Raw genomic sequence first — 23,644 nt, 5'->3', positions numbered from 1 at the left:
ATCAAGGTATTTAAATAGGGGACATGAAGGATCATGGGTATCCAGCAATGAGTTCAACTGAGATCCCATGTCCAACAGCCTGCAAACCCATGAGTATTCCAGCTTCCGCTGAACCAATGGCCATAGACTTCTGGAAGAAGCATGAAAGAATTTCTATGATACGTACTCGTGCAGCCCTTCAACCTAGAGGACTGGCCTCTCCATTTGTAGGTTAATGGTTTCTAGGTCTGCTAATAGCCTGACTCTGCCAACTGTGTCAGGGAACATGACTTTCCATTGGATCAATGACCTCAGCCTTTGTTCTTCATTCTTTTGTTCTTTTAATTCCACACACACACACACACACACACACACAGACACACACACCTATATAAGGAATAAGGAATATAAGAAATATAAGGAATGAAGACCTTGGTCACTGTGCCAGGCAAGTCAGCTAAGGAACAGAGAAGCTGACCATTAACTCTCTACTTATAGGTTTTTGTAGAAACTGTGACAAACCACCTGGAGCAAGGTTAATGACAGAAATGCACAGACATGGGCAGAACCAGGGGTAGGTGTATATGTCTGTGTGTGTTTGTATGTGTGTGTGTGTGTGTGTGTGTGTGTGTGTGTGCGCACATGCACACGTGCGTGTAGGCTTTTGCGTATATGAGGGTGAAACTGAGTTCTCTGCCTATATCCTATTATGAGGGAAACCATGCTCTATTATCCATATTGATAGATCCCTGAGGGTCACATATCATTCTGCCCCTTTGTCATTCCAACCTTGTTGGCAATCACATAATTATACCCACATTACTTCCTACAATTAAGTCCTGCACATGACTCAGTCATTCAGAGCTATGACCATCCCCATTCTTCCTAGGGAGCACAGTTTGGTCACAGTATTCCCTACCACAACCTCCAACTTTAGACAATAGGCACTCCTCTCCCAAGATGCTGCTGACACCGGTACTTGATGAGTCCCTAATAGCGTGGTAAAGAGAGTGCCCCAGAACCTCCTAGGGAATGGCTACGTGGGCTTTGTGACCTTATGACTATACCCATTTTAGCATTTCTATTTCTCTCTGCTCCTTCTGATCCATCCCTTCTCACCTGTGTGGGCCGTGGCCCTAGATAAATCTGTACCGGTTCCCTACTGTTATGTAACATTACCTAAAAATTTAGTAGCTCAGAGTGACACTCAAATTTATTTTCTCTCTTTCTGTGGATCCAAAATCCAGGTACGGCCCACCCAGACTCTCCATTTCATAGGGTTTCACAAGTCTGCACTCAAAGTGCTGGCTGGCACCAGGGTTTCATCTAGGTATGCTCTGGGGAAGAATCCACTTCCAAGGTCACTTATGTGGTCATTGGCAGGATTCAATTCCTCGCAGTCCACAGGAGGGAGGACCTCACTTCCTTGCTGGTCGTCCAATGAGACTGCGCTCAGTTCTTTGCTGCAAGGATCTCTCCCACACAGCGCCTGGCTTTATCAAAGCCAGTGAGAGAGGGAGAAAGAGTTGGCATTAAAATGGAAATCACAATCATTTGTAACTCAGTCACTCGATATTGTCATATCCTGTGGATAGAAGCAAGTTACTCAAGGGGAGGAAATTACATGAGACTCTGAACACCAAGAGGCTGAAATTAATGGGCCACCTTGGAGGCTTCCTACTAGAACCATTACATAATTGAGTGAAAGAATCCAAACACATACATAGTAAGATTTCCTTATATAAAATGTGAAAACATTTAAAAGCAAACTCTATTGTTTTGGGGTCATACCTAGGTTATAGAACTATAAAGAAAATAGATGAAATGGTTACTTGAGAAATCAGCATAGTAGCCATCTATAAGATAGAAGGAGAATTATGACCAAGAAAAGACATAGGAAGAGCCATCTTGAGAGCAGTGTTCTATTTCTCGACTCAAGTGTTGTGTATACAGACGATTTGCTCCATAATGATTTTTGTATTTATATGTTTTACACGTGTTAGTATATGTATGTTTTCCACAATAAGAAATTTTTTTGAAAACCAGGAGGAACTCAATTTCTTACTCTGTTTATGTTATTCAAAATGATGAGCTTAAATGAAAGTTGGTTACCCTACCATGAAAGTAATTGGTAATAGCTATCATAAACCTTGGTACTTCGTTAGGACAGGTCTGATCTAGTGATACCTGCATCAACATTAGCATGTGCCAAGCTAAGTGGAGGACAGAACAGAAATTATACTATATTATCATTTGTTTGGAGTTCTAGATCAAAACAATGTGACGGCGAGAAATGTATTGAGACGGCAATTGCCTCTGGTACCAGGAAGTTTACTAAATGACAAGTGGGGACTTTTTGGTCTAAGGGCATGTTCTTCTTCTTGATAAATGTGGGGATTACATGGATGTGCATCAGTTTTTGAAAACGTGTCGCACTGGATGAATACAGTCAGGATTTGTGCATTCCAATGTGTGTAAATTTCACCTAAAATTTATAATAAATCGTAAAAGTAAGTGAGAAATGGTGACTACAATTATTCATGAATAAAATCTATGTCTTTACTAAACTGTCATCTTGGCTAATTTGCCTAAAACACAACTCTTTACTTAAATTACACTACTATTCCCACCTTTGATGTAACTGTTTCATATTTTATTACAAGTGTGTGTGTGTGTGTGTGTGTGTGTGTGTGTGTGTGTGTGTAAACTTTTCAGTTAACTGTAAATACCTGGGTAGGAGACTCCACATCACATCTGTAATGCCAGTAACTGTCAATGTGTGTATCTCAACAAATCCACTCAACATACATGCTTTAAAACCTGGCAGTAATTTGAGAGAGGCACTTCCCCAATGCTAAAATGAACAGAACAAAGTAGTAGGTCTCTATGTGTGGTCTTCCCGGAAGTGTCTCAACCATATGTAATAAGTCTTTCAAAAGATTTGCTGTGTGCTATGTTGGACTATCACAAAATGGAGAATAAGCAGAAATAGTAACTAAAAGAACCCGAATGGACTACATTCCATTCACCTTTGAAATAGATCCAAAAACTGTTTGCTGTAGATTTGCCAGCGAAAGGTAAATCCTCAGGAGAGGAACTTGCTGAATATTCCAACTTGGGTTTTTTTGCCAGAAATGATGCAGAATAATTTTGTTAAGAATAAGATAAGAAACGGGGAGAAGATGGAGGCGTAGGAGTACGCTGGGCTCACCTGGTCCTGCTGATCACTTAGATTCCACCCACACCTGCCTAAATAACCCAGAAAACCACCAGAAGACTAGCAGAATGGACTCTCTGGAGCCAAGCATAGACAAGAGGCCCACGGAAGAGGGTAGGAAGGGCGGAGAGGCGGGGCGGGCTACACGGACTGGCGTGAGGTAGCCGGGGCGGTGGAGGGGAAGCCCGCCGGGCAAGGCAGAGCCCCAGAGTCTGGCTTGCAAAAGCGGAAGGGCCGGACTGCGTGAGTTCTGACAGCCAGCGGGACTTAACATCCGGCATGTTATAAGTCAACAGCTCTGCTCGGAGAGAGGGAGGGCGAGAGGACACCGGGAGGGAGAGGTGTTGAGCCCCGGGAGACAAGAGCTCAGCTCGGCCGGGAACAAAGGCGCTGGCCAGCGCCATCTCCCTCTCCCATCCCCCAGCCAAAACCCCAAAGGGAACCAGTTCACCGAACTCGCTTGCACCGCGCAAACACCCAGCGCTGTGCTTCTGTGGATCCATCCCTCGGACGGGTCGGCCTCCCTCCCTGGTGCTGCAGGGCCCCTCCCTCAGGGGACCACCGACAGCAAAGCGAGCTGAGCCCGCCCCTCCCGCCCCTGTGCACCTTGCGGATCCACCCCGGGTAATACACCAGATCCCATGAAAGCAGCACCACAAGCCTGGCAGTGTGCAAGTAGCCCACACAGGGGCCACTCCACTCCACAGTGAGTCCTGCCCCTGGGCGAGGGGAAGATAAGGTACACACCAGTCTGACTGTGGCCCCAGCGGTGGGCTGGGGACAGACATCGGGTCTGACTGCAGCCCCGCCCACCAACACAAGTTACTCCAGACAGCACAGGGGAAGTGCCCTGCACTTCCGCACCACCCCAGGGACTATCCAAAATGACCAAACGGAAGAATTCTCCTCAAAAGAAACTCCAGGAAGTAGCGACAGCTAACGAATTGATCAAAAACGATTTAAGCAATATAGCTGAAAAAGAATTTAGAATAATAGTCCTAAAATTCATCGCTGGGCTTGACAAAAGTGTAGAGGACAGCAGAGAATCTATTGCTACAGAGATCAAGGGACTAAGAAATAGTCAGGAGGAGCTAAAAAAAATGCTATAAATGAGGAGCAAAATAAAAGGGAGGCGACCACAGCTCGCATTGAATAGGCAGAGGAGAGAACAGGTGAACTAGAAGATAAAATTATGGAAAAAGAGGAAGCTGAGAAAAAGAGATAAAAAAAATCCTGGAGTATGAGGGGAGAATTAGAGAACTAAGTGATGCAATAAAACGCAACAATATCCGTATACTAGGAATTCCAGAAGAGGAAGACAGAGAGACAGGGGCTGAAGGTGTATTTGATGAAATCATAGCTGAGAACTTCCCTGATCTGGGGAAGGAAAAAGGCACTGAAATCCAAGAGGCACAGAGAACTCACTTCAGATGTAACTTGAATCAATCTTCTGCACGACATATCATAGTGAAACTGGCAAAACACAAGGAGAAAGAGAAAATTCTGAAAGCAGCTAGGGATAAACACGCTCTAACATATACAGGGAGACCGATAAGACTAGTGACAGACCTGTTACTGAATCTTGGCAGGCCAGAAAGCAATGGCAGGAAATCTTCAATGTGATGAATGGAAAAAATATGCAGCCGAGAATCCTTTATCCGGCAAGTCGGTCATTCAGAATAGAAGGAGAAATAAACGTCTTCCCAAACAAACAAAAACTGAAGGAATTCATCACCACTAAGCCAGCCCTACAAGAGATCCTAAGGGGGATTCTGTGAGTGAAATGTTCAAGGACCACAAAGTACCAGAGATATCACTACAAGCATGAAACCTACAGACATCACGATGACTCTAAACCCATAGCTTTCTATAATAACACTAAATGTCAATGGACTAAATGCTCCAACCAAAAGACATACGGTATCAGAATGGATAAAAACAACAAAACAAAACAAAACAAAACAAAACAAAACAAGACAAGACCCATCTATTTGCTGTCTACAAGAGACTCATTTTAGACCTGAGGAGATCTTCAGATTGAAACTGAGGGGATGGAGAACTATCTATCATGCTACTGGAAGTCGAAAGAAAGCTGGAGTAGCCATACTTACATCAGACAAACTAGACTTTAAATTAAAGGCCGTAACAAGAGACGAAGAAGGGCATTATATTATAATTTCAGGGTCTATCCATCAGGAAGAGCCAACAATTATAAATGTCTATGCACTGAATATGGGAGCCCCCAAATATATAAAACAATTAATCACAAACATAAGCAACCTTATTGAGAAGAATGTGGTCATTGCAGGGGACTTTAACACTCCACTTACAGGAACGGAGAGATCATCTAGACACAGGATCAATAAAGAAACAAGGGTCCTGAATGACACAGTGGATCAGATGGACTTAACAGATATATTCAGAACTCTGCATCCCAAAGCAACAGAATATACGTTCTTCTCGAATGCACATGGAACATTCTCCAAGATAGATCACATGCTGGCTCACAAAACAGCCCTTCATAAGTATAAAAGAATTGAGATTATACCGTGCACACTTTCAGACCACAATGCTATGAAGCTTGAAAGCAACCACAGGAAAAAGTCTGGAAAACCTCCAAAAGCACGGGGGTTAAGGAACACCTTACTAAAGAATGAATGGGTCCACCAGGCAATCAGAGAAGACATTAAAAACTATACGGAAACAAACAAAAATGAAAATACAACAATCCAAACGCTTTGGGACGCAGCGAAGGCAGTCCTGAGAGGAAAATACATCGCAATCCAGGCCTATCTCAAGAAACGAGAAAAATCCCAAATACAAAATCTAACAGCACACCTAAAGGAAACAGAAGCAGAACAGCAAAGACACCCCAAACCCAGCAGAAGAAGAGAAATAATAAAGATCACAGCAGAAATAAACAATATAGAATCTAAAAAGACTGCACAGCAGATCAATGAAACCAAGAGTTGGTTTTTTGAAAAAATAAACAAAATTGATAAACCTCTAGCCAGGCTTCTCAAAAAGAAAAGGGAGATAATCCAAATAGACAAAATCGTGAATGAAAATGGAATTATTAAAACCAATCCCTCAGAAATACAAGCAATTATCAGGGAATACTATGAAAAATACTATGTCCTGCCAACACACTGGACAACCTGGAGGAAATGGACAAATTCCTAAGCACCCACACACTTCCCAAACTCAAACAGGAAGAAATAGAAAACTTGAACAGACCCATAACCAGCAAAGAAATTGAATCAGCTATCAAAAATCTCCCAACAAACAAGAGTCCAGGACCAGATGCCTTCCCAGGAGAATTCCACCAGACATTCAAAGCAGAGACAATACCTGTCCTTCTCAACCTATTCCAAAAAATAGAAACGGAAGGAAAACTTCCAGCATTACTTTGATTCCTAAACCAGACAGAGATCCAGCAAAAAAAAGAGAACACTACAGGCCAATATCCCTGATGAATATGGATGCAAAAATTGTCAATAAGATACTAGCAAATCGAATTCAACAGCATATAAAAAGAATTATTCACCATGATCAAGTGGGACTCATTCCTGGGCTGCAGGGCTGATTTAACATTTGCAAATCAATCAATGTGACACATCCCATTAATAAAAGCAAAGATAAGAACCATATGATCCTGTCCATTGATGCAGAAAAAGTATTTGACAAAATTCAGCATCCTTTCTTAATTAAAAACCCTCGAGAAAGTCGGGATAGAAGGAACATACTTCAACATCATAAAAGCCATCTATGAAAAGCCCACAGCTAATATCATCCTCAATGGGGAAACACTGAGAGCTTTCCCCCTGTGATCAGGAACACGACAGGGATGTCCACTCTCACCACGGTTGTTTAACATAGTGTTGGAAGTGCTAGCATCAGCAATCAGACAACAAAAGGAAACATCAAACATCAAAATTGGCAAAGATGAAGTCAAGCCTTCACTTCTTGCAGATGACACGATATTATACATGGAAAACCCGAAAGACTCCACCAAAAGTCTGCTAGAACTGATACATGAATTCAGCAGAGTCACAGGATACAAACTCAATGTACAGAAATCAGTTGCATTCTTATACGCTAATAATGAAGCAACAGAAAGACAAATAAAGAAACTGATCCCATTCACAATTGCACCAAGAAGCATAAAATACCTAGGAATAAACCTAAACAAACATGTAAAAGATCTGTATGCTGAAAACTATAGAAAGCTTACGAAGGAAATTGAAGAAGATATCAAGAAACGGAAAAAGATTCCTTGCTCATGGATTGAAAGAATAAATATTGTTAAAATGTCAATACTACCCAAAGCTATGTACACATTCAATGGAATCCCAATCAAAATTGCACCAGCATTCTTCTCAAAGCTAGAACAAGCAATCCTCAAATGTGTATGGAACCACAAAAGACCCCGAATAGCCAAAGTAATTTTTGAAGAAGAAGACCAAAGCGGGAGGCATCACAATCCCAGACTTTAGCCTCTACTACAAAGCTATAATCATCAAGACAGCACGGTATTGGCACAAAAACAGACACATAGACCAATGGAATAGAATAGAAACCCCAGAATTAGACCCACAAACGTATGGCCAACTCATCTTTGACAAAGCAGGAAAGAATATCCAACGGAAAAAAGACAGTCTCTTTAACAAATGGTGCTGGGAGAACTTGACAGCAACACGCAGAAGGATGAAACTAGACCACTTTCTTACACCATTCACAAAAATAAACTCAAAATGGATGAAGGACCAGAATGTGAGACAGGAAACCATCAAAACCCTAGAGGAGAAAGCAGGAGAACACCTCTCTGACCTCAGCCGCAGAAATTTCTTACTTGACACATCCCCAAAGGCAAGGGAATTAAAAGCAAAAATGAACTATTGGGACCTCATGAAGATAAAAAGCTTCTGCACTGCAAAGGAAACAATCAACAAAACTAAAAGGCAACCAACGCAATGGGAAAAGATATTTGCAAATGACATATCGGACAAAGGGCTAGTATACAAAATCTATAGAGAGCTCACCAAACTCCACACCCGAAAAACAAATAATCCAGTGAAGAAATAGGCAGAAAACATGAATAGACACTTCTCTAAAGAAGACACCCAGATGGCCAACAGACACATGAAAAGATGCTCAACGTCGCCCCTCATGAGGGGAACACAATCAAAACCGCACTGAGATACTACCTCACACCAGTCAGAGTGGCAAAAAGGAACAAATCAGGAAACTATAGATGCTGGCGAGGATGTGGAGAAACGGGAACCCTCTTGCACTGTTGGTGGAACGCAAACTGGTGCAGCCTCTCTGGAAAACAGTGTGGAGGTTCCTCAGAAAGTTAAAAATAGATCTACCCTATGACCCAGCAATAGCACTGCTAGGAATTTACCCAAGGGATACAGGAGTGCTGATGCACAGGGGCACTTGTACCCCAATGTTTATAGCAGCACTTTCAACAATAGCCAAATTATGGAAAGAGCCTTTAAACGTCCACCAACTGATGAAAGGATAAAGAAATTATGGTTTATATACACAATGGAATACTACACGGCAATGAGAAAGAATGAAATATGCCCTTTTGTGGCAACATGGGTGGAACTGGAGAGTATTGTGCTAAGTGAAAAGACTGTTATGCTAAGTGAAATAAGTCATACAAAGACAGATACCATATGTTTTCACTCTTATGTGGATCCTGAGAAACTTACCAGAAGACCATGGGGGAGGGGAAGGGAAAAAAGAAAGGTTAGAGAGGGAGGGAGCCAAAAGATAAGAGACTCTTAAAAACTGAGAACAAACTGAGGGTTGGTGGGGGGGTGGGGGGTGGGAGGGAGGGGTGGGTTCATGATGGGTATTGAGGAGGGCACCTGTTGGGATGAGCACTGGGTGTTGTATGGAAACCAATTTGACAACAAATTTCATATTAAAAAAAGAATAAGAAACAAAAATAAAGCAATGTCTTCCACAAGATAAGAGCATCTGGAGAAATAAAACCAAACATACATGACACCAAGGTTAACACTTCATGAACTATGAAGCATGGCAGTGATGGGAACCATACAGATAATTGTCTGCCACGGTTGTAGGGTAGAGGACGTGATCCAAGGTAGAAACATCCAACAAAATCCAGTCCAGTGGCTAGAAATCAGCAACGTCATATAAATATACAGCCGTCCCTTTTGCTCAAAACTGCCCCACAAAAGAGGGCCTTTTCTTCTTGTCACATGCAGATCATTACTCATGCCACTGACCATTGGAAGAAATGCACCACCAAAAATAGGACGGCCCTTATCCTACCCGCTAGGGGATACAGGAGGGAGAGTACGAAATGTAATTGCAAATGCCACCTATCACGTGACAGCCCACGGTGGAGGAAGATGAGGAGAAAGTGGTCAGGAAGATGCCAGTGGGTGTGAATCAGGAGGAAACACAGACCAGAGAGAATTCATCACATCGAGAAAAGAAATTTTGTTTCCCACAAGTTTAAACCATTACATGCACAAACATTATTGTGTAATTTGATAATTACTTAATATTAGGTAAACAAACACAAGGAAGATGTGTTGACAACTCACCATGGACGGACACTATATAAGAGGCCATGGCACCAGGAGACGTCAGACTCAAGCCCCTCACTCTCCTGGAAACCATCCCAGAACTTCCACCCTCTGACACCATGGTCAACTCCTGTTGTGGCTCCGTCTGCTCTGACCAGGGCTGTGGCCAGGAGACTTGTTGCCGCCCCAGCTGCTGCCAGACCACCTGCTGCAGGACCACCTGCTGTCGCCCCAGCTGCTGTGGCTCCAGCTGCTGCCGCCCCTGCTGTGGGGGTTCCAGCTGCTGTGGCTCCAGCTGCTGCCAGCCTTGCTGCCGCCCCACCTGCTGCCAGACCACCTGCTGCAGGACCACTTGCTGCCGCCCCAGCTGCTGTGGTTCCAGCTGCTGCAGGCCCAGCTGCTGCATCTCTAGCTGCTGCCGGCCCTGCTGTGGGGGTTCCAGCTGCTGTGGCTCCAGCTGCTGCCAGCCCTGCTGCCGCCCCACCTGCTGCCAGACCACCTGCTGCAGGACCACCTGCTGCCGCCCCACCTGCTGTGTGTCCAGCTGCTGCCGCCCCTGCTGTGGGGGTTCCAGCTGCTGTGGCTCCAATTGCTGTGGCTCCAGCTGCTGCCAGCCTTGCTGCCGCCCCACCTGCTGCCAGACCACCTGCTGCCGGACCACCTGCTGCCGCCCCACCTGCTGTGTGTCCAGCTGCTGCCGCCCCAGCTGTTGCTAGACCCCCTGCCACCACCCACCAACCTGCTCTAGTGGCTCTTGCTGCTGCTGAGTGCCCTGACCTGCACCCTGCTGTTTTCGTCAGCCAATCTCCTTCATGTCGTCCAACGGGGAGCTGAATCATGTGAGGCCAACTCTAAAACCTCAATTCCCAGTGATTTTCAACTGGTTGGCCTTGGAATATACCTCCCTACCACCCACTCCCTCCTCACCTCCTTGTTACTAACTCCACCGCAAATCACTACAAAGATTGTATTATCTGATATAGGTTAATGTGCCACTCTGATTGATGTATCACCTACTGCCAGATTTTCTAATATGGAGATGTTTCTGTATATCAAATAAATCTTGATTTTCCAGGCATAAATATAAGAAATCGTGTCTCATTCTTTTTCCTTCTTCAATGGTCACCCTTAGCTGTCAGGTCTTCTATTCTCTGCACAACGAGCAGATCATAGCAGGCGATTTCAGGATTTTCACTTCTATCACCTCGGCGCTTCCCACGCAAACAGTGTAGGATGGTGGCTTGCAGCAAGCACCTGGAACTCTGCGGAGGGCTCAGTCTACGTGAAGGAACGTATATCACAGGACAGAGCAGGGAAGGCAAGTGCCTGGGAGAAGCGTTCGAAAGGTGGCCAGTAGTTGGTGGATAAGTGCTCTAGCCTCTTTCCCCTTGAGTGGGCGTGTGAGACCAGAGGGCCTCAGTAGCACTGAACGAACCCCCGATGCCCACAAGACTCACCTGCTCTTGAAATCAACCTGGATTGGTTTCCACCCTTCCCTGGATCACTTCACAGTATCCCTAGAGCACTACTTGGGACCACCTCCCAGACAAACTACTTGCTCTCAAGCCTCTGTTTTGAGCTCCGACCCTGAGGTCGACCTGACACCAGTGTTCCAAGTCTCAGTAACAGTGCCTTCAAACATTTCCCTATGATATGAACGGTCACAGGGTGACACCGTGGGCTCTCGACCTTATTCTCCGCTGAACCACTGAATCTTTTCATAGGATGTTGTTTCTTCTCACAGTTTGTGCACACTTGGTTTTAGACTTCCTGTGTCCAATTCTTGGAAGATCATATATCCCAAAGGACCGCCGACACTCCCACGAATAAAACAGCTCACCATGTTAGGAAGTGTCTCTCTCAAGGAGGCTATGCTTGAGGCGGACCGCACCAAACTGCGATTCTCACGTTGCATTCAAAACACCAGAGCCTACAACGGGTATTCCTGCATAAGTACTGCATAAGGAAGGAGGTGCTCTCAGGACACCCAGTGCAAAGCGGAGTCAGCACAGGGGAGTAAAAGAAGCTAAGACAAAGGGTGCTTTCGGTTCAACTCCGCCCTCGTATTCTGACCCACACATGAGGGGTGTGTACTGGGCCACAGACTTGCTCATCTTAGTGGAAAAAGCGGCTGGGCCTTTGTGCTCCTACGTCACCTATCGCTACCTGTCAACATCCTTTGGTGAGTGGAAAGGAGGGAGAGCAAGAACTCCAGGTGTCCCCCACCCCAGAGCCTGAGACAGTTACCTGCAGATAGTGCGTGATCAGTGTGAACCACGCGTAGCCCACACTCGCACTACCTTGTGGATGACGGCATGTATGGCAAAGAGAATCAGAATGGGATATCGTATACCTACTCCTGGTTCTGCCCATATCTATGCATTTCTCTCAGTAACCTTGCTCCAGGTCGTTTGCCACAGTTTCTATAAAAACCTAGAAGATGAGAGTTAACGGGCAGCTTCTCTGCTCCTTAGCTGACTTGCCTGGTTCAGTACCAAGTTCCCCATTCCTGAGAGTCCTGAACCCATGGTTCCTGTGTCCTCTTTAGGCTATACTATTTGCCCATCTGCAGTTAATTCCAGGAATAGGAATACCACAAATGTCCCTGCAGATCACCTGAATGCTAAAAATTTTCCCTGTGGCCCCTGTAGCTCCTAACGTTGACTGCTGCCTTCCTGGCACTAGAAACCCAAAGGGATGAGGTGGCAGCCAGAATTTTACTTCCAATCAGATCTACCCACGTGCCTTCCAATGAGCTTTCCTGTCTTAGAGCTGAGACCTCTAGAGGCACACAGCCTACAATTATGGTAGAAGGAGGCACAAATTCCCCCCCTCTCCCAGGGGATCATTGGGATGAAGGTAGTGGGGAAACTTCTCCTTTAACTCTCACATCTAGATCAGTGTATTCAAATAGGGGCCATGAAGGATTCTGGGTATCCAGCAATGAGTTCAACTCAGATCCCATGTCCAACAGCCTGCAAACATGAGTATTTCAGCTTGCTCTGAGACAATGGCTGTAGATTCCTTGGGCAAGGACTAAAAATTCTTTGATGTACACTTCCTATGGTCTTCAGTCTAGAGAGGACCTCATCTTAGCCATCTCTATCTTTGTGTTAATGGTTTCCAGGTCTGTGAAAAGTGGAACTTAAGGTCTGCAAACTGTGTCAGGAATCATGACTTTCCATGGGATCAATGACCTCAGCCTTTGTTCTTTTATTTTTATGTTCTTTTAATTACACACACACACACACACACACACACACACACACACACACACTTATATAAAGTCGAACCTGATTTGGCTGTCTATATCCTATTATAAGAGACACCATGCTCTATTATCCATATTGATAGATCGCTGAGAGTCACATATCATTCTGCCCCCTTTGTCATTCCAACCTTGTTGGCAAGCACATAATTATACCCACATTACTTCCTACAATTAAGTGCTGCCGCATGGACCCTGTCATTCAGAGGTATGACCATCCCCATTACCTTAGGGAGCATACTTTGGTCACAGAATTCCCTACCACAACCTCTAACTTTAGAGAATAGGCACTCCTTTCCCAAAGATGCTGCTGACATTGGTACTTGATGATTCCTTAGTAGCATGGTAAACAGAGTACCCCAGACCCTCCTAGGGAATGGCTATGTGGGCTTTGTGACCTTATGACTACATCCATTTTAGCATTTCTATTTCTCTCTGTACCTTTTGATCCCTCCCTTCTCAACTGTGTGTGCCGTGGTCCTAGGTAAATCTGTACTGGTTATCTATTGTTATGTAACATTACCTCAAAATTTAGCAGCTTAGAGTAACACTCATTTATTTTCTCTGTTTCTGTGGATCCAAAATCCAGGTATGGCCTACCCAGACTCTCTATTTCATAGGATTTCACAAGGCTGCACTCAAGGTGCTGGCTGGCACTGGGGTCTCATCTGAAGCCTTGCCTGGGGAAGAATCCACTGCCAAGTTCACTTATCTGGTCATCAGAATTCATTTCCTCACAGGCTATAGGAGGGAGGACTTCAATTCCTTGCTCGTTGTTGAATGGAGACTGTGCTCAGTTCTTTGCTGCAAGGATCTCTCCCACATAGGACCTGGCTTCATCAAAGTCAGTGACAGAGAGAGAAAGAGTTCGCATTAAGATGAAAGTCACAATCTTTTGTCACTCAATCACTTGATGATGCTGTCATATCTTGTGGCTTAGAAGCCAGTTACTTAAGGGGAGGGAGTTACATGAGACCCTGAACACCAAGAGGTAGAAATCATTGGGTCTTCTTGGAGTCTGCCTATCAGAACTCTTACATAATGCTGAGTGAAAGAATTAAAACACATTTACAGTAAGATTTCATTCATATAAAAATTCAGAAACATGGGAAATGAAACTATATTTTTAGGTGTGTATACCTAGGTCATAAAACTGTAAGGAAAATACATTAAAGGGTTACTTGAAAAGTCAGCACAGTACTCATCTGTAGGGTAGAAAAAGGACTGTGGTTAAGAGAAGGCATTTCAAAAGTCTTCTTAGTTGTAACAATGTTCTATTTCTTGAGTCAAGCTATGGGTGCATAGATGTTTGCTCCATAACTATTTTTTATCATTCATGCTTGTATTTTGTATGTGTTTCAGTTTATGTTCATTTTACATAACATGAAATCGTTTTTTGAAAAATTTAGGGTGAACTGAAATGCATACTCTATTGAAGATTTAAAATGAAAAACAAGCGTGGGGTGCCTGGGTGGCTCAGTCAGTTGAGTGTCGGACTTCAGCTCAGGTCACGATCTCACAGTTCATGGCTTCGAGCCCCACACCGGACCCTATGCTGACAGCTCGGAGCCTGGAGCCTGCTTTCAATTCTGTGTCTCCTTCCCTCTCTGCCCCTCCTCTGCTCACACTCTGTCTCTCTCTCTCTCAAAAATAAATAAACATTAAAAAACTTGTTTTTTAATAAAATGAAAGACAAGCCTAAGGAATGCTGGTTTCCCTACCATGAATTTTCTTGGTAATAGTTAAGGTAAGTCTTGGTACTTCTCTAGTACAACACTGAATGAACTAGTGATATATGCATCAACGTTTATGATTCTCACAGGTATAAGACAAGTTAACAGTATCAAAAAGAAGAGATATTACATACACTATAGTACTAGTATACAGTAAAACCTTGGATTGCGAGCATAATTCATCCTGGAAACATGCATGTAATCCAAAGTACTCCTGTATCAAAGTGAATTTCAAGAACCATTGGGCTCAGTTGTGAGTATGTGAAATTTGGCATCACATACTACTTGTGTTGCAAGACATCGCTCCTTTATCAAGTTAAAATTTATTAGAAATCTTTGCTCATTTTGCTGAACTTTTGCAGAACAAGTTACTAGCAGTCCAAGGTTTTGCTGTATATACTACATATTATTGGAAAGTCTGTATCAAGACAAATCTATAATGAAAAATATATTAAAACACTGATTGCCTCTATGGTATTGGGGACTTTAATATGGAACTTTCTGATATAATGGAAATGTTCATTTGAAAGATGTGGGGATTGCAAGGTCCTGCTTCTGTGTATCAAAACTTAACACTACGGATGACTAAACTTAGAATTTGTGTATTTCAATCTGTGGAAACCCCACTTAATTTGTAAAATACATCATAAAAGGTAAACGAGAAACCGTGACTTGTTAATTTATGAATAAATCTAAGTCTTTAGCAAACCATTATCCTGGCTGATTTGCCTTAAACACAATTCTTTTAAATTATACAACTGTGAACTCCTTTGATGTATCTCTCCATATTATGTTGCAGTTATCTATATGTGTGTGTGCAGTGGGGCTTCTCAGTAGTCTGTAAATTCCTGGGGAAGAGACCCAAAATCATATTTGTGACATCAATAACTGCAGTGTGTGTATCTCAGATAATCCACTCAACAAGGTGGCTTCATAAAAAGGAATGAACTTGATAGAGGCACGTCCTCAAAGCTTCAACAAACAGAAGAAAGGAGTAGGTCTCTATGGGTTGTCCTTGGGCATTCAGGATCAACACCATCTGGGTACTGGTTAGAAATGCTGACCCTCAGGCTCCACCTGTCTTCAGATCCTCTGGGATTTGTCCCAACCATATTTAATAAGCCCTTCAGATGATTTGCTGCATGCTCAAGTTGGATTATCACTAAATGGAGAACAATTAGAAACACTAACTAAATGAACTTGAATTGACTAAAATCCACGAACATTTTGAATGTATCCAAACAAAAGTGTGCTACAGATTTCCTAACTACACAGATAAGTTCTGAGGACAGGCACATTCTGATTATTCAACATCTGCATTGCTCCAGTGAAGAATATGTTTAATAAAGAATGAGATAAGAATAAAAAAGAGGCTGTGTCTTCCAGAATCTAAAAACCATCCAGAGAAATGCAACACAAAATACATGACGGCAACATTAATGCTCAATGAACTACAAATCATGACAGTGACGGGAACCATAAAGGTGACTGTCTGCCATAATTGGGGGTAGACAGCATGATCCAAAGTTAGAAACATCCAAGAAAACCCATTCCGGTGGCAGAGGTCAGCAACATCACATGCTCATAGGCAGCTGCTCCCTTCCTCACTGATCAACAATGACCCACAAAATTGGAACTTTTCCTCTTCTTGCATGCCTACTCCATCCTCTGCGGATGTGATTTCCTCCCCACTGATCACTGGAAGAAATGCACAACCAAAAACAGGATTGCCTTCATCCCATCCAGCTGGGGGATGTAGCAGGGAACAAAAAGATGTAATTGCAAGTGCCACCTATCACATGAAGCCCTCTGGGAGAAAGATGAGGAAAGACTGGTCCAGAAGATGCCAGAGGGTATAAGTCAGAAGGAAAAGCAGACCAGATAGAATTCATCAAATCTAGAAAAGAAAATATTGTTTCCCTCAAGTTTAAACCATTACATAGACAAACATTAAAGTGAAATATCATAATTACTTAAATATTAGGTAAACAAACACAAGGAAGATGTGTTGACAACTCACCATGGACGGGCAGTATATAAGAGGCCAAGGCGCAAGGAGACGTGAAATTCAAGCTCTTCACTCTCCTGGAAACTATCCCAGAACCTCCACCCTCTGACACGATGGTCAACTCCTGTTGTGGCTCCGTCTGCTCTGACCAGGGCTGTGGCCAGGAGACTTGTTGCCGCCCCAGCTGCTGCCAGACCACCTGCTGTAGGACCACCTGCTGTCGCCCCAGCTGCTGTGGCTCCAGCTGCTGCCAGCCTTGCTGCCGCCCCACCTGCTGCCAGACCACCTGCTGCAGGACCACTTGCTGCCGCCCCAGCTGCTGTGGTTCCAGCTGCTGCAGGCCCAGCTGCTGCATCTCTAGCTGCTGCCGGCCCTGCTGTGGGGGTTCCAGCTGCTGTGGCTCCAGCTGCTGCCAGCCCTGCTGCCGCCCCACCTGCTGCCAGACCACCTGCTGCAGGACCACCTGCTGCCGCCCCACCTGCTGTGTGTCCAGCTGCTGCCGCCCCTGCTGTGGGGGTTCCAGCTGCTGTGGCTCCAACTGCTGTGGCTCCAGCTGCTGCCAGCCTTGCTGCCGCCCCACCTGCTGCCAGACCACCTGCTGCCGGACCACCTGCTGCCGCCCCACCTGCTGTGTGTCCAGCTGCTGCCGCCCCAGCGGTTGCTAGACCCCCTGCCACCACCCAACCTGCTCTAGTGGCTCTTGCTGCTGCTGAGTGCCCTGACCTGCACCCTGCTGTTTTCATCAGCCAATCTCCTTCATGTCGTCCAACGGGGAGCTGAATCATGTGAGGCCAACTGTAAAACCTCAGTTCCCAGTGATTTTTCAACTGGTTGGCCTTGGAATATACCACCGCACCGCCCAATTCCCTCCCACCTCTTTCTTATGATGTCCATCCCAATTCAGCACAAAGGTTGTATTTTCCCTGATATACGATAACATATCATCCTACCTGATGTATCTGTTACTGCCCGATGTTCTGTATGGAGATGTTTCTATATAGCAAATAAATCTTAACTTTCCAGGCATTAAATATAAAGAATCGTGTCTCATTCTTTTTTCCTTCGTGAATGGTCACCCTTAGCTGCCAGGTCTTCTATTCTCTGCACAACGAGGAGATCGTAGCAGGCGATTTCAGCATTTTCACTTCTATCACCTCAGTCCTTCCCATGCTAACAGTGTAGGATGGTGGCTTGCAGAGAGCACCTGGAACTCTCTGCGGAGGGCTCGGTCTACATGAAGGAGCAGATCGCAAAGGACACAATAGGGAAGGCACGTGCCTGGGAGGAGCATTCAAACAGTGGCCAGTAGTTGGTGGATAAGTGCTCTAGCCTCTATCCCCTCTAGTGGGACATGTGAGACCGGAGGGCCTCAGTAGCACTGAACGAACCCCCGATGCCCACAGGACTCACTTGCTCTTCAAATCAACCTGGATTGGTTTCCACCCTTCCCTGGATCACTTCACAGTATCCCTAGAGCACTACTTGGGACCACCTCCCAGACAATCTACTTGCTCTCAAGCCTCTGTTTTGAGCTCCGACCCTGAGGTCGACCTGACACCAGTGTTCCAAGTCTCAGTAACAGTGCCTTCAAACATTTCCCTATGATATGAACGGTCACTGGGTGACACCGTGGGCTCTCGACCTTATTCTCCACTGAACCACTGAATCTTTTCATAGGATGCTGTTGCTTCTCACAGCTTGTACACACTTGGTTTTAGACTTCCTGTGTCCAATTCCTGAAAGATCATGTATCCCGAGGGACAGGAGACACTCCCACGAATAAAACAGCTCACCGTGTTAGGAAGTGTCTCTCTGAGGAGGCTATGCTTGAGGCGGACCGCACCAAACTGCGATTCTCACGTTGCATTCAAAACACTAGAGCCTACAACGGGTATTCCTGCATAAGTACTGCATAAGGAAGGAGGTGCTCTCAGGAGACCCAGTGTAAAGCGGAGTCAGCACATGGGAGTAAAAGAAGCTAAGACAAAGGGTGCTTTCAGTTCACCTCCACCCCCGTATTCTGACCCACAGATGAAGGGTGTGTACTGGGTCACGGACTTGCTTGTCACAGAGGCAAAGGGGTTAGGCAATTGTACTCCTACCTCACTTTCACTACATTTTGACATCCTCTGATGGGTGGAACGGATGGAGAGAAAGAACTCCAGGTGTCCCCCACCCCAGAGGCTGAGACCCTTACCTACAGTGTGTGATCAGTGTGAGCCACTCATAGTCCATACTCACACTACCTTGTGGATGAGGGCACATAAGGCAAAGACCATCAGGATGGGATATTGTATACCTACCCCTGGTTCTGCTCATGTCTGTGGATTTCTCTCATTAACCTTGCTCCATGTGGTTTGTCACAGTTTCTGTAAAAACCTACAACATGAGGGTTAGAGGGCAGTTCCGCTCTTCATTTAGCTTCCTTGCCTGGTGTTGTGACCAAGGTCCCCATCCCTGAGAGTTCTGAACCCATGGGTCCTATGTCCTCTTCAGGCTACACTACTTGCCCATCTGCAGTGAATGCCGGGATTAGGAATACCATAAATGACCCTGCAGATCACCTGAATGCTAAAAATATTCCCTGTGGCCCCTGTAGCTCCTAACGTTGACTGCTGCCTTCCTGGCACTAGAAACCCAAAGGGGTAAGGTGGCAGCCAGAATTTTACTTCCAATCAGAACTACCCACGTGCCTTCCAATGAGCTTTCCTGTCTTAGAGCTGAGACCTCTAGAGGCACACAGCCTACAATTATCGTAGAAAGAGGCACAAATTCCCCCTAATGGATCATTCAGATGAAGGTAATGGGGAAAGTTCTCCTTTAACTCTCACATCTAGATCAAGGTATTTAAATAGGGGACATGAAGGATCATGGGTATCCAGCAATGAGTTCAACTGAGATCCCATGTCCAACAGCCTGCAAACCCATGAGTATTCTAGCTTCCGCTGAACCAATGGCCATAGACTTCTGGAAGAAGCATGAAAGAATTTCTATGATACGTACTCGTGCAGCCCTTCAACCTAGAGGACTGGCCTCTCCATTTGTAGGTTAATGGTTTCTAGGTCTGCTAATAGCCTGACTCTGCCAACTGTGTCAGGGAACATGACTTTCCATTGGATCAATGACCTCAGCCTTTGTTCTTCATTCTTATGTTCTTTTAATTACACACACACACACACACACACACACACACACACCTATATAAGGAATAAGGAATATAAGAAATATAAGGAATGAAGACCTTGGTCACTGTGCCAGGCAAGTCAGCTAAGGAACAGAGAAGCTGACCATTAACTCTCTACTTGTAGGTTTTTGTAGAAACTGTGACAAACCACCTGGAGCAAGGTTAATGACAGAAATGCACAGACATGGGCAGAACCAGGGGTAGGTGTATATGTCTGTGTGTGTTTGTATGTGTGTGTGTGTGTGTGTGTGTGTGTGCGCGCGCGTGCGCGTGCGCACACGCACACGTGCGTGTAGGCTTTTGCGTATATGAGGGTGAAACTGAGTTCTCTGCCTATATCCTATTATGAGGGAAACCATGCTCTATTATCCATATTGATAGATCCCTGAGGGTCACATATCATTCTGCCCCTTTGTCATTCCAACCTTGTTGGCAATCACATAATTATACCCACATTACTTCCTACAATTAAGTCCTGCACATGACTCAGTCATTCAGAGCTATGACCATCCCCATTCTTCCTAGGGAGCACAGTTTGGTCACAGTATTCCCTACCACAACCTCCAACTTTAGACAATAGGCACTCCTCTCCCAAGATGCTGCTGACACCGGTACTTGATGAGTCCCTAATAGCGTGGTAAAGAGAGTGCCCCAGAACCTCCTAGGGAATGGCTACGTGGGCTTTGTGACCTTATGACTATACCCATTTTAGCATTTCTATTTCTCTCTGCTCCTTCTGATCCATCCCTTCTCACCTGTGTGGGCCGTGGCCCTAGATAAATCTGTACCGGTTCCCTACTGTTATGTAACATTACCTAAAAATTTAGTAGCTCAGAGTGACACTCAAATTTATTTTCTCTCTTTCTGTGGATCCAAAATCCAGGTACGGCCCACCCAGACTCTCCATTTCATAGGGTTTCACAAGTCTGCACTCAAAGTGCTGGCAGGCACCAGGGTTTCATCTAGGTATGCTCTGGGGAAGAATCCACTTCCAAGGTCACTTATGTGGTCATTGGCAGGATTCAATTCCTCGCAGTCCACAGGAGGGAGGACCTCACTTCCTTGCTGGTCGTCGAATGAGACTGCGCTCAGTTCTTTGCTGCAAGGATCTCTCCCACACAGCGCCTGGCTTTATCAAAGCCAGTGAGAGAGGGAGAAAGAGTTGGCATTAAAATGAAAATCACAATCATTTGTAACTCAGTCACTCGATATTGTCATATCCTGTGGACAGAAGCAAGTTACTCAAGGGGAGGAAATTACATGAGACTCTGAACACCAAGAGGCTGAAATTAATGGGCCACCTTGGAGGCTTCCTACTAGAACCATTACATAATTGAGTGAAAGAATCCAAACACATACATAGTAAGATTTCCTTATATAAAATGTGAAAACATTTAAAAGCAAACTCTATTGTTTCCGGGTCATACCTAGGTAATAAAAACTATAAAGAAAATAGATGAAATAGTTACTTGAGAAATCAGCATAGTAGCCATCTATAAGATAGAAGGAGAATTATGACCAAGAAAAGACATAGGAAGAGCCATCTTGAGAGCAGTGTTCTATTTCTCGACTCAAGTGTTGTGTATACAGACGATTTGCTCCATAATGATTTTTGTACTTATATGTTTTACACGTGTTAGTATATGTATGTTTTCCACAATAAGAAATTTTTTTTGAAAACCAGGAGGAACTCAATTTCTTACTCTGTTTATGTTATTAAAAATGATGAGCTTAAATGAAAGTTGGTTACCCTACCATGAAAGTAATTGGTAATAGCTATCATAAACCTTGGTACTTTGTTAGGACAGGTCTGATCTAGTGATACCTGCATCAACATTAGCATGTGCCAAGCTAAGTGGAGGACAGAACAGAAATTATACTATATTATCATTTGTTTGGAGTTCTAGATCAAAACAATGTGACGGTGAGAAATGTATTGAGACGGCAATTGCCTCTGGTACCAGGGAGTTTACTAAATGACAAGTGGGGACTTTTTGGTCTAAGGCCATGTTCTTCTTCTTGATAAATGTGGGGATTACATGGATGTGCATCACTCTTTGAAAACGTGTCGCACTGGATGAATACAGTCAGGATTTGTGCATTCCAATGTGTGTAAATTTCACCTAAAATTTATAATAAATCATAAAAGTAAGTGAGAAATGGTGACTACAATTATTTATGAATAAAATCTATGTCTTTACGAAACTGTCATCTTGGCTAATTTGCCTAAAACACAACTCTTTACTTAAATTACACTACTATTCCCACCTATGATGTAAGTGTTTCATATTTTATTACAGTTGTGTGTGTGTGTGTGTGTGTGTGTGTGTGTGTGTGTGTGTGTAATCTTTTCAGTTAACTGTAAATACCTGGGTAGGAGACTCCACATCACATCTGTAATGCCAGTAACTGTCAATGTGTGTATCTCAACAAATCCACTCAACATACATGCTTTAAAACCTGGCAGTAATTTGAGAGAGGCACTTCCCCAATGCTAAAATGAACAGAACAAAGTAGTAGGTCTCTATGTGTGGTCTTCCCGGATGTGTCTCAACCATATGTAATAAGTCTTTCAAAAGATTTGCTGTGTGCTATGTTGGACTATCACAAAATGGAGAATAAGCAGAAATAGTAACTAAAAGAACCCGAATGGACTACATTCCATTCACATTTGAAATAGATCCAAAAACTGTTTGCTGTAGATTTGCCAGCAAAAGGTAAATCCTCAGGAGAGGAACTTGCTGAATATTCAAACTTGTCTTCTTTTTTTTCCAGAATTGATGCAGAATAATGTTTTTAAGAATAAGACAAGAAACAGGGAGAAGATGGAGGCGTAGGAGTATGCTGGTCTCACCTCGACCTGCTGTTCACTTAGATTCCACCGACACCTGCCTAAATAACCCAGAAAACCACCAGAAGACTAGCAGAATGGACTCTCTGGAGCCAAGCATAGACAAGAGGCCCATGGAAGAGGGTAGGAAGGGCGGAGAGGAGGGGCGGGCTACACGGACTGGCGAGAGGTAGCCGGGGGCGGTGGAGGGGAAGCCCTCCGGGCAAGGCAGAGCCCCCGAGTCTGGCTTGCAAAAGCGGAGGGGCCGGACTGCGTGAGTTCTGACAGCCAGCGGGACTTAACATCAGGCATGTTATAAGTCAACAGCTCTGCTCGGAGAGAGGGAGGGCGAGAGGACACCCGGAGGGAGAGGTGTTGAGCCCTGGAAGACAAGAGCTCAGCTCTGCGGGGAACAAAGGCGCTGGCCAGCGCCATCTACCTCTCCCATCCCCCAGCAAAAACCCCAAAGGGAACCAGTTCACCGAACTTGCTTGCACCGCGCAAACACCCAGCGCTGTGCTTCTGTGGATCCATCCCTCGGACGGGTCGGCCTCCCTCCCTGGTGCTGCAGGGCCCCTCCCTCAGGGGACCACCGACAGCAAAGCGAGCTGAGCCCGCCCCTCCCGCCCCTGTGCACCTTGCGGATCCACCCCGGGTAATACACCAGATCCCATGAAAGCAGCACCACAAGCCTGGCAGTGTGCAAGTAGCCCACACAGGGGCCACTCCACTCCACAGTGAGTCCTGCCCCTGGGCGAGGGGAAGATAAGGTACACACCAGTCTCACTGTGGCCCCAGCGGTGGGCTGGGGGACAGACATCTGGTCTGACTGCGGCCCCGCCCACCAACACAA

General features: G+C 44.9%; 2 protein-coding genes across 2 annotated transcripts; both read left to right on the top strand.

Annotated features, from left to right (window-relative positions):
• The first annotated feature begins 9,797 nt into the window (after window positions 1-9,797).
• LOC122485544 (keratin-associated protein 4-3-like) lies at window positions 9,798-10,850 on the top strand. The gene has a single exon (XM_043584424.1). It carries the CDS (start codon window positions 9,813-9,815, stop codon window positions 10,482-10,484), a length of 672 nt encoding a protein of 223 aa, XP_043440359.1. The 5' UTR covers window positions 9,798-9,812; the 3' UTR covers window positions 10,485-10,850.
• Window positions 10,851-16,827: 5,977 nt separating this feature from the next.
• LOC122485545 (keratin-associated protein 4-2-like) lies at window positions 16,828-17,817 on the top strand. The gene has a single exon (XM_043584425.1). It carries the CDS (start codon window positions 16,891-16,893, stop codon window positions 17,440-17,442), a length of 552 nt encoding a protein of 183 aa, XP_043440360.1. The 5' UTR covers window positions 16,828-16,890; the 3' UTR covers window positions 17,443-17,817.
• Window positions 17,818-23,644: the final 5,827 nt, after the last annotated feature.

The sequence above is a fragment of the Prionailurus bengalensis genome, chromosome E1, assembly GCF_016509475.1.
Source record: "Prionailurus bengalensis isolate Pbe53 chromosome E1, Fcat_Pben_1.1_paternal_pri, whole genome shotgun sequence".
Taxonomy (NCBI): domain Eukaryota; kingdom Metazoa; phylum Chordata; class Mammalia; order Carnivora; family Felidae; genus Prionailurus; species Prionailurus bengalensis.
The sequence above is the reverse complement of the archived record's forward strand: the minus strand, read 5'-3'. Positions and strand labels throughout refer to the sequence as shown.